The 13,139-nt window shown below is 46.5% G+C and overlaps 1 protein-coding gene across 4 annotated transcripts in view; it reads right to left on the bottom strand.

Annotated features, from left to right (window-relative positions):
• Positions 1-13,139, bottom strand: part of LOC147461233 (uncharacterized) — a 139,096-nt gene that overhangs the window by 41,028 nt on the left and 84,929 nt on the right. For 2 of the 4 annotated variants that reach the window (XM_086508833.1, XM_086508832.1), the window contains exon 8: positions 12,534-12,656. The exons of the other annotated variants lie outside the window; for them this stretch is intronic. In XM_086508833.1, coding sequence (XP_086364959.1) covers positions 12,534-12,656 — 123 coding nt within the window. The remainder of the gene's footprint in view (positions 1-12,533; positions 12,657-13,139) is intronic. 4 annotated transcript variants of the gene reach the window in all.

Here is a 13,139-nt window from a genome sequence, read left to right on the forward strand (position 1 = left end):
TCACACCCAGACCGTACTGATCTTCCACGAGTGTCTTGATGCACTAAAATTACATACCCACGCAATCTCATCCAATAAGGAATATTCAGGAGTTGGCACATCACAATGCAACACAAATGCTTACATTTGCATGTTACAAGACATAGAAACATAAAGCTGCCGATGAACACTCCTCCCGCATAACCTAACAAGGTCCGGGCTAGGAGATATTCAACGACTCCCTCATCACTCCTCCCGCATAACCTAAAAAGGTCCGGGCCGGGAGATATAGAGGCCTTTTACAACCAAACGCCCCCGAGACCGCAGCCCATAGTGCTCTCGTACGATCCCGTACGTTTTGTACACGTACGACGATGTGCGGTACTAAACGAACTAAAAAAAATTTATGATGTACGATGACGTTATGTACGTTCAAAATTTTAAAAAAAAACAAATAATTCGTAAGTCTAAGGCTTATGCCTTCAAGAAACTTGACATTTGTATAGATTACAATTTACAATACTACAATGTAAAGAGTCAGGACTCAAAAGACTAAAGAGAATGAGCATTACATAAACCACAAATGATCATTGATAAGTAAAGAGTCAAGACTCAAGATGATACAAAAAAGTGGGGGGATTGAAGCTACAAAGTACTCAAAAAGTGGCACACCATAATAGAGAGACTAAAAGGTGAAGTCTAAAGTAACTAGTCTAACAGCTTCTAGTCACTAGTCACTAGTGCTCTCATCATCTTCCTCTTGTAGCTAGAGCTTGTAGCTTGTAAGTTGTGTTGGAGAACAAGGTGGAGGAGTTGCTTAAATAGATTATAGGAAGAGGAAGAGCATGGGAGAGGGAGAGCATGGGGCATTATGCATGTGAGAAAGAAAGCATGACAATGGGCATTGGTACATGCCACATGGTTGCAAACATGCTCCAAAACGGCTCCCTAAACGCCCACTAACGTTCATTGTCAACGTTCAAAAACTGCCGCCAATGGTCATAAACGGCTACAATTTTCGATCGAACGGAACGTACTAAACGAACTGAACGGAACGGGTCAGACCGAACGGTACTAGAGGTTCCGTACGTCGAACGAAAACTACCCTACCACAACCTGCGTCGTTTGGAGGTGTTGAGAGTAACCACTGCTCAGACTTCTTAATACTCCTCCCGCATAGCCATCCAAGTTCGGGCCGGGAGTCACAACAACAATTATTTTACAAGCATACAACCAAACGGAGGTTTTCTAGCATACAACGAAACGCTCCCCAAGCATCGGCCTGCGTCGTTCCGAGGTTCAAACAATACCAAAACAGTATATCTCACTTCTCCTCTCGGGAGTAAAATCACCAATCAATGAAACCAGTACTAAAACTAGAGTCAAACATTTCAAATCGGCACCTAGACAGGTTCAAAACAGATACCATCCATTTCAAACAAAGTTTCAAAAAATACTTTCTCAAACAAAGTTCAAAAGTATCTAACTATAAAACAACTAGAGAGTTCATTCAAGATTTTCTTCGAACAACCGAACTTTGAGGACGACTGGCTTGCCCTTCTGCATCACGGTGATGATCGGTTCCGAACTTAGAGAGTCGCATCATTCTTGTCATGCCAAGGCATGCCTAATAGAACGTCATAAATGCCCAACTTCATGATGTGGAAGTCGGCTTTTCCGTGATAATCTTGAATATTCACTGGAAGAGCACCAATGAGCGGTACTACCTTCTGAGTTTGCCCTGTGGCTAGCTCAGCTTCAATTTCTCCACCCTCTGCATCATAATCAAAGTGCATCTGCTTTAAGAATTCTTAATAGAGGAAGTTCTTTGTAGCTCCGGAGTCAAAGAAAATAAGGGCTTTGAAGCCATTGACTTTGCCATATGCTCGACACAATTCATTTGTACTCTCAAGGCGTATGCCATAAATATCAAGAACTAGTCCAATAGCGGGTCTAGCTCTCTTAGCACGAGGTGGGGCTGGGGTTTTGTCGACCGTTGGTGCGTGCATTGGCTCCTCTTGTCCCTCAGTGCGTTTGGGACAATTAGAATGATTATGCACTGTTTGAAAGCAGCCAAAGCATCGGCCTTCTTGTAGTAAGGTGTCTCGTTGTTGAGGCGTCAAACAAGGCCTTTACGGTTGATTTTCACGAGACTCTCGAGAATTTGTTCGTTGTTGCCGAGAATTGTGGTTAGTGGCCGGAGATTCTTCTGTGGTAAACTATAGCTTTCCCTTCATCAGTTTATAGCCGACCGCAGCATCGTCAATAAGTTCTTGCATTGTGGAGACCTGCTTGGATAGACAATATTCATGCAACGGTGATGGTAGTCCAATGGTGTATCGCTCCCATTGGGCCTCCAAGGGAACAGATCTAAAGGACACCGGAAGGTACACGTCGAGAAACCTTTGGTTATATTCGTCCATGGTTTCGGTGGCAAGCATTTTCAAGTTGCCCCACTCTGCCAAAATCCGAACTTCAAACATAGAAGTCATGTAACTACGTGCAAAAACTGTCTTGACAGCTTGCCAGGTCCTTGGAGCATGCGGTTGTGTCGCGATTGAACTCCACCATTGCATAGCATTATCTTTAAGAAATCCAAGAAATCCCGCTGCTCGAGAAATCTTGGATTCTTCTGTATAGTTCCCTAAAGCATAGATATTGTCGAATTGCTGTAGGAACTGCAATGCTTTCTTGCGATCTTTCACCCCGGAAAAAGTGAAAAATTTGACTGTCGTGCCACGATCTTTGAAATCTTTGGGTTGGTTAGGCGCATATCTCGAGTATGGATAATAAGGGTATCCATATGGGCTCCAACCATTGTAGCCTAGTGGCGGTGGTGGTGGTGGAGGTGGGGGCAATGGCGGTGGCAAAGGCGGTTGCACTGGATCAGGGTCAAATGGTTGCACCATATTCCTGAAGACTCCCCCGATCAGAACAGACGGCTAAGAAGGTTGCCGGTTGAAAGCTCTCGTACTTTCTGGTGCCCGAGGAGGTACTACCTGGGGCATCAAAGGGGGTAACATGTTGTTCCAAAATTGTTGAAAACTTTGCAGCATCGGAAGATTCTGCTGAGGATGCCGCGAAAGAATATGTCGTGGAGTTCGTTGAGCAAAAACTGCAAATATGCCGCTGAATCCATGAATTCCAAGTCTTGGGTTCTTTATGGCTTATGCCCTGTAAGACACAGCGATGAAGACGGGAGCGCACCCGATGCGCGATGAAGTAAGGGTGGGAGTGGCTAATAAGTCCGGGTTGGAGGGCGAAGATACCTCGAACAAAGCTTTGTCTGCTCTTTTGTGGGACCGGTATGCTTTCAGAAAAGCACAAGCCTGATGCTCTAATACCATTGTCACAAGACAGGCACCACGTGCCAATAGAAAAGAACAGACTGAACAACTTTAAGCACTTCAAATAACAACTGAACTGAAATAGAGAGACGACACGCGACACGGAGTGGCGGAATTCCACCCCAGAGAGTATTGACCCCAAACCTTGGCGCCCCTTTCAATATTTCTTTATATTGCATCAATACAGTACAAGCCAGTACTCCAGACTCTGCACCTTCTCCAGGAAGCATGCCAAAGAATGAGTCCTAACCTCATATTTAAAGGCCCTTGGCCTTAAAAGCAATTTACAATAAAAAGCCTTCAAACTTAAAAGCATCTGGTCCAAAAGCAAAGCCAAAAAGCTGCCAGCGTAAATCACGGAAATCCGTACAACCTGCCACGTCATCAACCAACGCAAAACACGGAAATCCGTACAGCCTGTCACGTCATCATGTCAGTGCAATTTTTAGAAATATGCCACGTCATCAATTTTTGTGTGTGCGTGGGTCCTGCTTTATTTTAATCCTTTATGTCACTTGGGGCCCCATTGGACGGGGTCCCCATAAGTTGGGAGGACTTCTTCTCTTACTTGTTCTTCTTAGGGTTTAAGCCCCTCGGCCAGCATCTATAAGTTGGCTCCCTTCTTTAGGCTTTGACACGTCAACAGGTTGTTACAGATGCATATAGCCTAGCCAAATGGTTCGGTAATTCCCGGGAAGCATAGGATCTCTTGACTTGAAGATAGGCACAATAGTGGACATACTCCAAGTCTCAGAGAACCCCTCATACATGGCTCTATTAAACATCATAGCAAGAGGCTCTGCAAGCATATCTCTGCAATGGATAAAGTGCTCTACTACCAGACCATCATGATCATGTGCTCTTCCTGTCTTCATCATGTCGATGGCTTTCGTTACCCTGTCAACAGTAAAGAAAGTACATGTTTCTGGGCATGCCACTAGAGGGTCAAGCAGAGGTGGCTACCCCGATGCTGTATAGAGAGATGTAGCATATTCCCCCCATGTCTCTGTGGAAGTGATGGCTGGCAATGGACAGTGTTCATTGAACAACCTCCATGCCTCACTAGAGTCCTGCCTCATAAACAGCTGATACAGATCACGCTCTAATTGAGATAGATACGCCCTAATCTTTCGTCGCACTAGGCGGCGGAAGATAATCCGTGACTATCTATGTGTAGTAGTACCCATGAGGCTTGAGCACCTCTCTCTATAATCTGATATTCGTCTCTCTACACTCCTCATCATACCAACTATTATGAGGCATGCTCCCACATCGTTTGCGTGTAGGCTAGCTGTGGGAATATGCCTCTAATGCTGCATCATGTAGCGTCTCTGTCAGAATCTGGGTGAGCTCATCTAGTGGTCGTCCTGGCTCCTGAGTGCATAGCTGCCTGTATCTCATCAGTGTACACGTGATTTGTCTCCCTCGTGAAGGTATACCGAGTATGTGTGGAGACCTCTCCCAATGGAGCTGTGTTGAACTAGAATGATAGAGTGAAAGACAAGATAGCATGATCGACTGCTATCCCAACCGACCTAGTTCCCACCACAAAATCCTGAAAAGAGGGAATGAGTCCTTGCGGAGCCATAAAATAATCCACTGTAGTAGCGCCATGCCGATGTGGGAAGCATGTAAAACCATCAGCTGCAAGGAATCTCTGTAGGCCATTCAAAATGGCCAATCCATGTGCAATCCCCATATCAATCGAGTATATGCCATACTCAGTGTGCTCCTCATCCTGTGATAATCTAGACGGGCCCATTTTTGTAATATCAAGCTCCCGCATCAACTCCGCTGAGGTATCATAGAATACTGTCTGGTGATGGGCAATCCTAGCATTGAAATCCCCCAAAATAATAATGTCGCCATATCTAGAAAACTCCGTATCATAATCAAAAATAGAGAAGGGGAATTGTCCTCCAAGTGATGAATATACTGACGTACTAGGAGGGAAATAGCAAATGTAGAGATGTCTGCTTGTCTCAGCCTTCAGTCTCACCCAAATGTACCTAGCATGCTCATCCCTCCGAGCTATATGTATCAAAGACTGTAGCTCCTCCCTGAATAACACTGCCACTCCTCCTGAACCTCGTCCTCTTCGCTCTGATCGAGTCTCTTGTCTGCAAGTTGTCTCCCATCTGTATCTGCTCACATGGGGGAGAGCCTCCCCCGGGGCCTGATGCGTCTCAGAGTAGAAAATGATGTCTCTCCTGTGAAACTATCCTCAAAGGCCCCTACATCAAGGCGCAAAGATCCATTACAATTCCATGTAGCCACTCTAAGTGTGGTCCCACAAGTCTCGCACTGTCATGCGGGGGTTTCTCCAAAATTAACCACTCGTCCATCCCTGTAGAAGGCCACTTTCCCCTTCTCTCGAGCTGTCATTATCTCAAGCATAACTTCTTTCATACAAGCAAGCTGTGTAAGTGTGAAGTCATTCCAAGAAATATGCCCGTTTTCTTTAGTGTAGGACGCTTCTTCAAGAAGTCCTTATTTGCCTCCATGAATGGGAAGATGTTAGGTGAAACGGAATGAATGTTGTATTTTCTCAAGATTAGTGATCATATTTGCTCAAGGATCCTTTTAGTTCTTAGGGAAGGAGAGAGCCTTCCGTCTTTATGGAGAGTGCTATGATCACGAACAAAGTGAGCGGATATTGTGCGTGCAAGTGTATGAGACTGAGAGAAAGAGAGAAGAGAGATACGACACCCGAGAGTTTGTAAAACCCTCCTCCGAAGGCCCCTCTCTCGTCGACGAGAGTGGTCTACTTTTGATTGCACAAAGGTGTACAATGATGATGCATGGGCTGATGCAAACGGGGACTATGCCGATGACGACGATGAAGACTTTAGGGCTGAATTCGATGCTCTTCTATCTGCTGTCCACAAAGGGGTATTGGCTGAGAATCTGCACCACTTTGGGAGACTGAAAAGGACTGAATTACTACTGTTTTATGGCTGAAAATGACTGGTTTTGTCGGGGTTCATGCGGTGATGAAAAACGCTGAAGTTCTTGCTCTATCTGGCTGCGTTTTTAGGACTGTTTGTACCGGCTGTTGTACCTGCTGAAAACGCTTCCATGGCTGTGTTTTCCATGCTGAAAACGCTAACAAAAAACGCTGAAGTTGCAGACGGGCTAGCGATCCAAAAACGCTAATGGCTGGGAGTGTCGGTCGCGGGGAAAAACGCCAAGCAGCGGAGATTGATGGCGATATCTTGCTGGAGAAGAAAACGCCAAGGGAGAGGAAGTGTAAGCGATCCCAAAACGCTAGGGCATGAAGAGGGATGGCCTCACCAAGCGGGCTTGAAGAGGTTCTTGTTGAGAGAGGGAGGGAGCACCTGTTGCTTGGGAAGCTTGTTGTGCTCTTTGCTCATTTGCCCAATTGTGCTAACTTGGGTTTGCTTATATATTAACTTAGCAAAATTGCCCTACCTACTTTCCAACAAAAGTCACTTAAAAATAATAAGTGAAAAATGTCAAAAATAGGGAAAATAGGCTAAATGCACTGGAAAATTCCCCTAACTGAATCTGATGGATTTTGAAGGGAATACTGATGATCATGTTGTGTGCAACCGGAGGATATGCATCTATTGCTAAGTGACTGGGCATGCACGGTCTAGGAATAGACTCACAAATGTTCCAGATCACTTCTAATGTAGACTGACTGGACTGACTGAACCCTGATCTGTTGTAGCTTGTCCACGGACACATAAGGTTGGATATGTCACGTGACAGAAGCGCATGATTAGAGCCCTTTCTTTTGAAGTCTCCATACCGGGACGAAAGCCAGAGATCTCGATAGGAGATCTCAGACTAACTTCGAGGCGGACTCTCTCAACAAGAGAGGAACTGATCACATCATGCATACTATCTGGGTCAAACAATATGACAAAACGGTGCCCCGACGTACGACCATAACATTTAATGAGAGAATCATCAATGGGAGGCTCCTGAGAAACTTGGGGCACACTCGTGTTATCATTCTTTGCATTGACAAAGGAAGTGGATAATTGTGTTAGCCTTACACTTAGATTCATTGGAAGAATTCTTTGATGAGAGACTGTTGGAAGATTGGTTAGAAGAGATATCATTCTTAGCATTCTTACCGTTCTGAGGGTTCTGAGAAGTCTACGAGGTACTTGTGGAAGTCTTGTTCTCCTTAGGCTTTCCCTTGTTGTGCTTCATCTCCTGTGCGAGAGCAATCGCTACCGCCTTGTTGAGATCGATTGGATCGAAGACTTCGACATCGTACTTGATATACTCGTCCAATCCAAAGAGAAAAGCCTCTTAGCACTCATCATCTGATTTGCGTAATTGGGTACCTAGCTGCAAAACACGATTACAAAAAGACATAACTGGCATACCATTTGCTTGAGAGAGCGCCAATCGTCCTTCAATCGTGCAAGGTACTGAGGTGACATAAACCGCGCCTTGAGCTTGTCTTGGAAATCAGCCCAATTGAAGGAAAGGGACGTGAATCCATCGGCCTCCTCTAGGTGTGTGGCTAGTTGTGCCTCTTGCCATGCATGGTACTAATTGATGGCATCCTCGGCAAGATACATAGCTGCCGTCAAAACTTTGCTATTGCTTGTTTTCTTAGTTGTCGCAAAATAAGCATTAAATTGATGCAACCAAGAATGAATAACCGTAGCATCCATCTTACCGTCATACTTACTGAAAGTCAACTTTTCTATGACTGGATGGTTGGAATCCGCGTCGTGGCTTGTACCACTTGACGAACTCCCACGATCTTTGGGTGGTTCGGTCTTTGAGGCTAGTACTTGTCGAAGCAATTCTTGAGTGCGTAGCTCTCGTTGAGATTCACACTCGATCTCCAAAGCCAATCTTTGAGCTGTACGATCGGCCTCCGAGGCCGCGTTTCTTGCCGCCTCTTCCGCCTTTCTTTGTTGTTTCCGTTCTTTGCGTTCGTTGCGCTCGCGTTCTAAAGCAAGGTGATTGTCTTCTTGTTGTGTGGCAAGTTTTGTGTTTCTTTCGTCGCGCTCACGGTCGTGAGCAAGGCGATTTGCTTTTTGTTTATCCATCATGGCCATCATCTGCTTGACCATTACCTCCATCGAGTTTGGTGATGGGCACTAGAAAAAGAATACAATTTTCTCCATCAAACTAATTGTAGATCACCAAATCAAACATTGGGGAGGGTTGAAGAAATCATCTCCTGGTGGGGAAGAGTCTTCGTCGCCTCTCTCATGCTCATCACTTGTATGCGAAGTATCCATTCCGCTTCGCGTGACGACCATGCACTATGATCTTGGGTTCTTAAGTTCGCGAGGAACTTGGGTTCTTGAGGATCTTGAGGTTCTTGATTCGTGAGAATCTTGGGTTGTTGAGGTTCTTGAGGTTTTCTTTCACTTGCAAATCGCGTTGGAGAAGGATCTTCTCTTCACCCGAGTTCTACTCCTTTCTGCGGGCGCACCCCTTGGCGGCCTTGCGCTCACACCAAGGTTGCTTTTTCCCACCTCACGTCCATTGGCCGGCCGCTAAGTGCACGGTCCGCTCTCAACGAGTGAAAAGAGACACAAGGGGAGGCTGGACAAGCCCTTCTTTCTTGGGATTCCTGTCACTCTTCAACAAAACACGATTAGGAATCGACACACCCAAGCGAGCTTCGGTTCGTGCAACTGCAACAAGCAAAAAAAAATTCTTGTGGTTCTTCCCTTGAGTAGTACAGAACACTTCCAAAGCTCTGATACCAATGTTAGGTGCAGCGGAATGAATGTTGTATTTTCTCAAGATTAGTGATCTATATTTGCTCGAGGTTCCTTTTAGTTCTTAGGGAAGGAGAGAGCCTTCCGTCTTTATGGAGAGTGCTATGATCACAAACAAAGTGAACGGATATTGTGCGTGCAAGTGTATGAGACTGAGAGAAAGAGAGAAGAGAGATACGACACCCGAGAGTTTGTAAAACCCTCCTCCGAAGGCCCCACTCTCGTCGGCGAGAGTGGTCTACTTTTGATTGCACAAAGGTGTACAATGATGATGCATGGGCTGATGCAAACGGGGACTATGCCGATGACGACGATGAAGACTTTAGGGCTGAATTCGATGCTCTTCTATCTGCTGTCCATCAAGGGGTATTGGCTGAGAATCTGCACCACTTTGGGAGGCTGAAAATGACTGATTTACTGCTGATTTAATGGCTGAAAATCACTGGTTTTGTCGAGGTTCATGCGGTGATGAAAAACGCTGAAGTTCTTGCTCTATCTGGCTGCGTTTTAGGACTGTTTGTACCTACTGTTGTACCTGCTGAAAACACTGCCATGGCTGTGTTTTCCATGCTGAAAACGCTAACAAAAAACGTTGAAGTTACAGATGGGCTAGCGATCCAAAAACGCTAATGGCTGGGAGTGTCGGTCGCGGGGAAAAACGCCAAGCAGTGGAGATTGATGGCGATATCTTGTTGGGGAAGGAAACGCCTAGGGAGAGGAAGTGTAGGCGATCCCAAAACGCTAGGGCATGAAGGGGGGTGGCCTCACCAAGCGGGCTTGAAGAGGTTCTTGTTGAGAGAGGGAGGGAGCACCTGTTGCTTGGGAAGCCTGCTGTGCTCTTTGCTCATTTGCCCAATTGTGCTAAGTTGGGTTTGCTTATATATTAAATTAGCAAAATTGCCCTACCTACTTTCCAACAAAAGTCACTTAAAAATAATAAGTGAAAAATGTCAAAAATAGGCTAAATGCGTTGGAAAATTCCCCTGATTGAATCTGATGGATTCTGAAGGGAATACTGATGATCATGCTGTGTGCAACCGGAGGATATGCATCTACTGCTAAGTGACTGGGCATGCACGGTCTACGAATAGACTCACAAATGTGCCAGATCACTTCTAATGTAGACTGACTGGACTGACTGAACCCTGATCGTGTTGTAGCTTGTCCACAGACACATAGGGTTGGATGTGTCACGTGACAGAAGCGCATGATTAGAGCCCTGTCTTTTGAAGTCTCCCCATTTCCTTGTGTCTTCTTCCCTCCCTCCATGCCTTTGTATGAGTAGTCTCACTACCCATCATGCAGAGAAGTTCTCTGACTTCCCCTTCCACATCATCTCGGTCTTTTAGACTGGTTACTCGTATGTGCAAAACTCTAGTCTTCCTTCGCTGCTCTTCTTCTAAAGTCAGGTTGATGATTGCAGGAGTGGGGATAGACGTGGTTTCTTTCCCTTTCCGGTTCTTAGCAACTCCTATCCATTTCTCGGCCTCATCCACCTTCTTCTGTGTCTTCGTGATTACATCCACCCACGAAGATGTCTATGCCCCATTTTGTTTCTCCTCCTCTTTGATCATCGTACATGTTCCTTGATGACCTTGATTTCCTCTATCACCAAGGGCTAGAATTCACCTTCCTCTAGTCCATTGCTTGCTCTATCAACAAGCTCTCGCTTGAGGGCTGAGACCTCTTCTCTAAGTGCTTGTGAAACCGCCTTAAGTGCTTGTATCACTACGTGCAGGTCCTCTTTCTCCTTCTTCCATTGCGTGCCTTCGTTGAGGAACATTTGAACAAGGTTGGCCTTCTCCTTCCACCATCCTTCCATCTCTACTTTCCATCCTTCATCTCCCTTTCCACTTGTGTTATCCGCTTGTTTGTAAGCATGAAGGTCGCCTTCGTACCGGACTTGCAAACTAGTGAAGCGCTCATGACCTCCATCGTAACGGCCCCTGTCGCGCAGGCCCTCAATTCTGCTCGTGTTTAGTAACACTGCTGAGTATTGATGGGGTTCTACTGCAAATATTAGCCCCTTCGGGTAAGCTCTTGTTACCTGCACCTGTAAGTAGTAGCAACTCGCGGCCTACATAACTGTGATAGCACGCCACCCCCTGTAGGGTTTTCTCACGGCGATGAGAAACCCCTTCAGGGTGCTGAATCACAACCCTCGCAAGGGCACCAAATGCACTGGCACGCAGGCGCACTAGCGACCAATGCGGGCCCAATGAATGCATAAGACAACCTGCACTGCCCCTCTATTGAGCTGCAGACAGTATGGGACGCGGTCCCTTTGTGGGAAAGCACGCAGCTTATACAGCTTCCAGTTGAGCTTGAAGTCGACGGCCCCTCAGGGCGCTCTGTTTCACCCGACGAGAGAAATGAAATGTTATATTAACGTCTTCAAAAGGCCACAATGACCTATGAGACCCGAAAGTTACAAAGTGGTGGATCTGATACAAAGTCAGAGTAACAAAATAACCTAACAACAGTACAAAACAAAGATATATACTATGGGGTCCTAAGTTGGTCAATGTGAGTCAAGCAAAAACGAAGCAGAATAATGGACGCTTGTTGGGATAGTTGAATCACAAGAGATCTAGCATCGGTCGTTGGCGAGAGAGAGAGAGAGAGAGAGAGAGAGAGAGAGAGAGAGAGAGAGAGAGATGAAATGAAATGTTATATTAACGTCTTCAAAAGGCCAAAGTGACCTATGAGACCAGAAAGTTACAATGTGGTGGATCTGATACAAAGTCAGAGTAACAAGATGACAAAAATGACAAAATGATAAAATAAAATACTATAGAATCCTAAACTGCTAGGTGTGAGCTAAGCAGCTAGCTGGGATAGCTAGATCACAAGAGATCCAGCATCGGTGCTGGCAGATCTCATCAATCTCCTCCATGGTCAGTAGTCTGACCGGGCGTCGTGCATGTGGGGCCAAAGTGATCTGAATCCTCTGATGCAGCCTCCGTCGATGCTGTGTAGTCCTCCGTAGTCGTGGGCGTCTCGATCTCCCCAGGTGCCAGCAGCAACAGACCCCTGGGCGTGGCAAAAACCCTAAGAGCGTGCAGCCCTTTGGTGTGGCGAAACCCTACCAGCACGTCACTCTGCCTGCAGCCTGCGACCTGCCTAGCTGCTTTGTGTTTGTGACGTCCTCTGCTCTGCGCGTCATCCCTGTCACTGTCTGCACGTTGTCATACTCCCTGGTTGTGTGTAGCGTAGCTTGCTCCACCTGCGTCTCCACAGCCCTTCACATCTACTGTCAACAGCCCTTCAGCTTGCCATTTTCGACAGAGAGGCTGCAGACCTCTTGTTTGCTGCCCACACCCTCCACCTGCACGCTGCTCAACAAAGCAGACCTGCACGCTCACGCTCCAGGGAGTTGCCCTCACCTCGTGCTGCAGAGAGCTTCCCTCACCTCGCGCACGCAAGAGAGAGAGAGAGAGAGAGAGAGAGAGAGAGAGAGAGAGAGAGAGAGAGGGTGCACCTGCGTGCGACCTGTGTTTCCAGCCCTGCTCCCCCTGGGTACCTGCTCCCCCTGCGTTTCCAGCCCTGCGGGACCTGCTCCCCTTGCATTTCCAGCCCTGCGTGATCTGCTCCCCCTGCGTTTCTGCACACCTGCACGCTCAGCAATCCGCCATTTTCCTCCTACAAACCTGCTTGCGCTAGAAATGAAATGAAATGAAATGTTATATTAACGTCTTCAAAAGGCCATAGTGACCTATGAGACCAGAAAGTTACAAGGTGGTGGATCTGATACAAAGTCAGAGTAACGAAAATAACCTAACAACAATACAAAACAAAGATATGGGATCCTAGGTTGGTCGATGTGAGCTAAGCAAAAGACTAAGCAAAAATGGGCGGTTTATCACAAAAAATCTAGCATCTGTCGTTGGCGAATCTCATCAATTTCCTCCATGGTTAGTAGTCTGATCGGGCGTCGTGCATGCCTGGCCAACGTGCTCCGAATCTTTTGACATAGCCTCCGTCGGTGCTGTGTAGTCCTTCGCAGTCGTGGGCGCCTTGATTTACCCAGTTCAATCGCTCGGTCGATCAATGTGCCGCTGGTGTGAGACGAGGGGGAGCTCTGTTG

Source organism: Adiantum capillus-veneris, chromosome 3, assembly GCF_014529385.1.
Source record: "Adiantum capillus-veneris isolate H3 chromosome 3, ASM1452938v2, whole genome shotgun sequence".
NCBI classification, from domain to species: Eukaryota; Viridiplantae; Streptophyta; class Polypodiopsida; order Polypodiales; family Pteridaceae; genus Adiantum; species Adiantum capillus-veneris.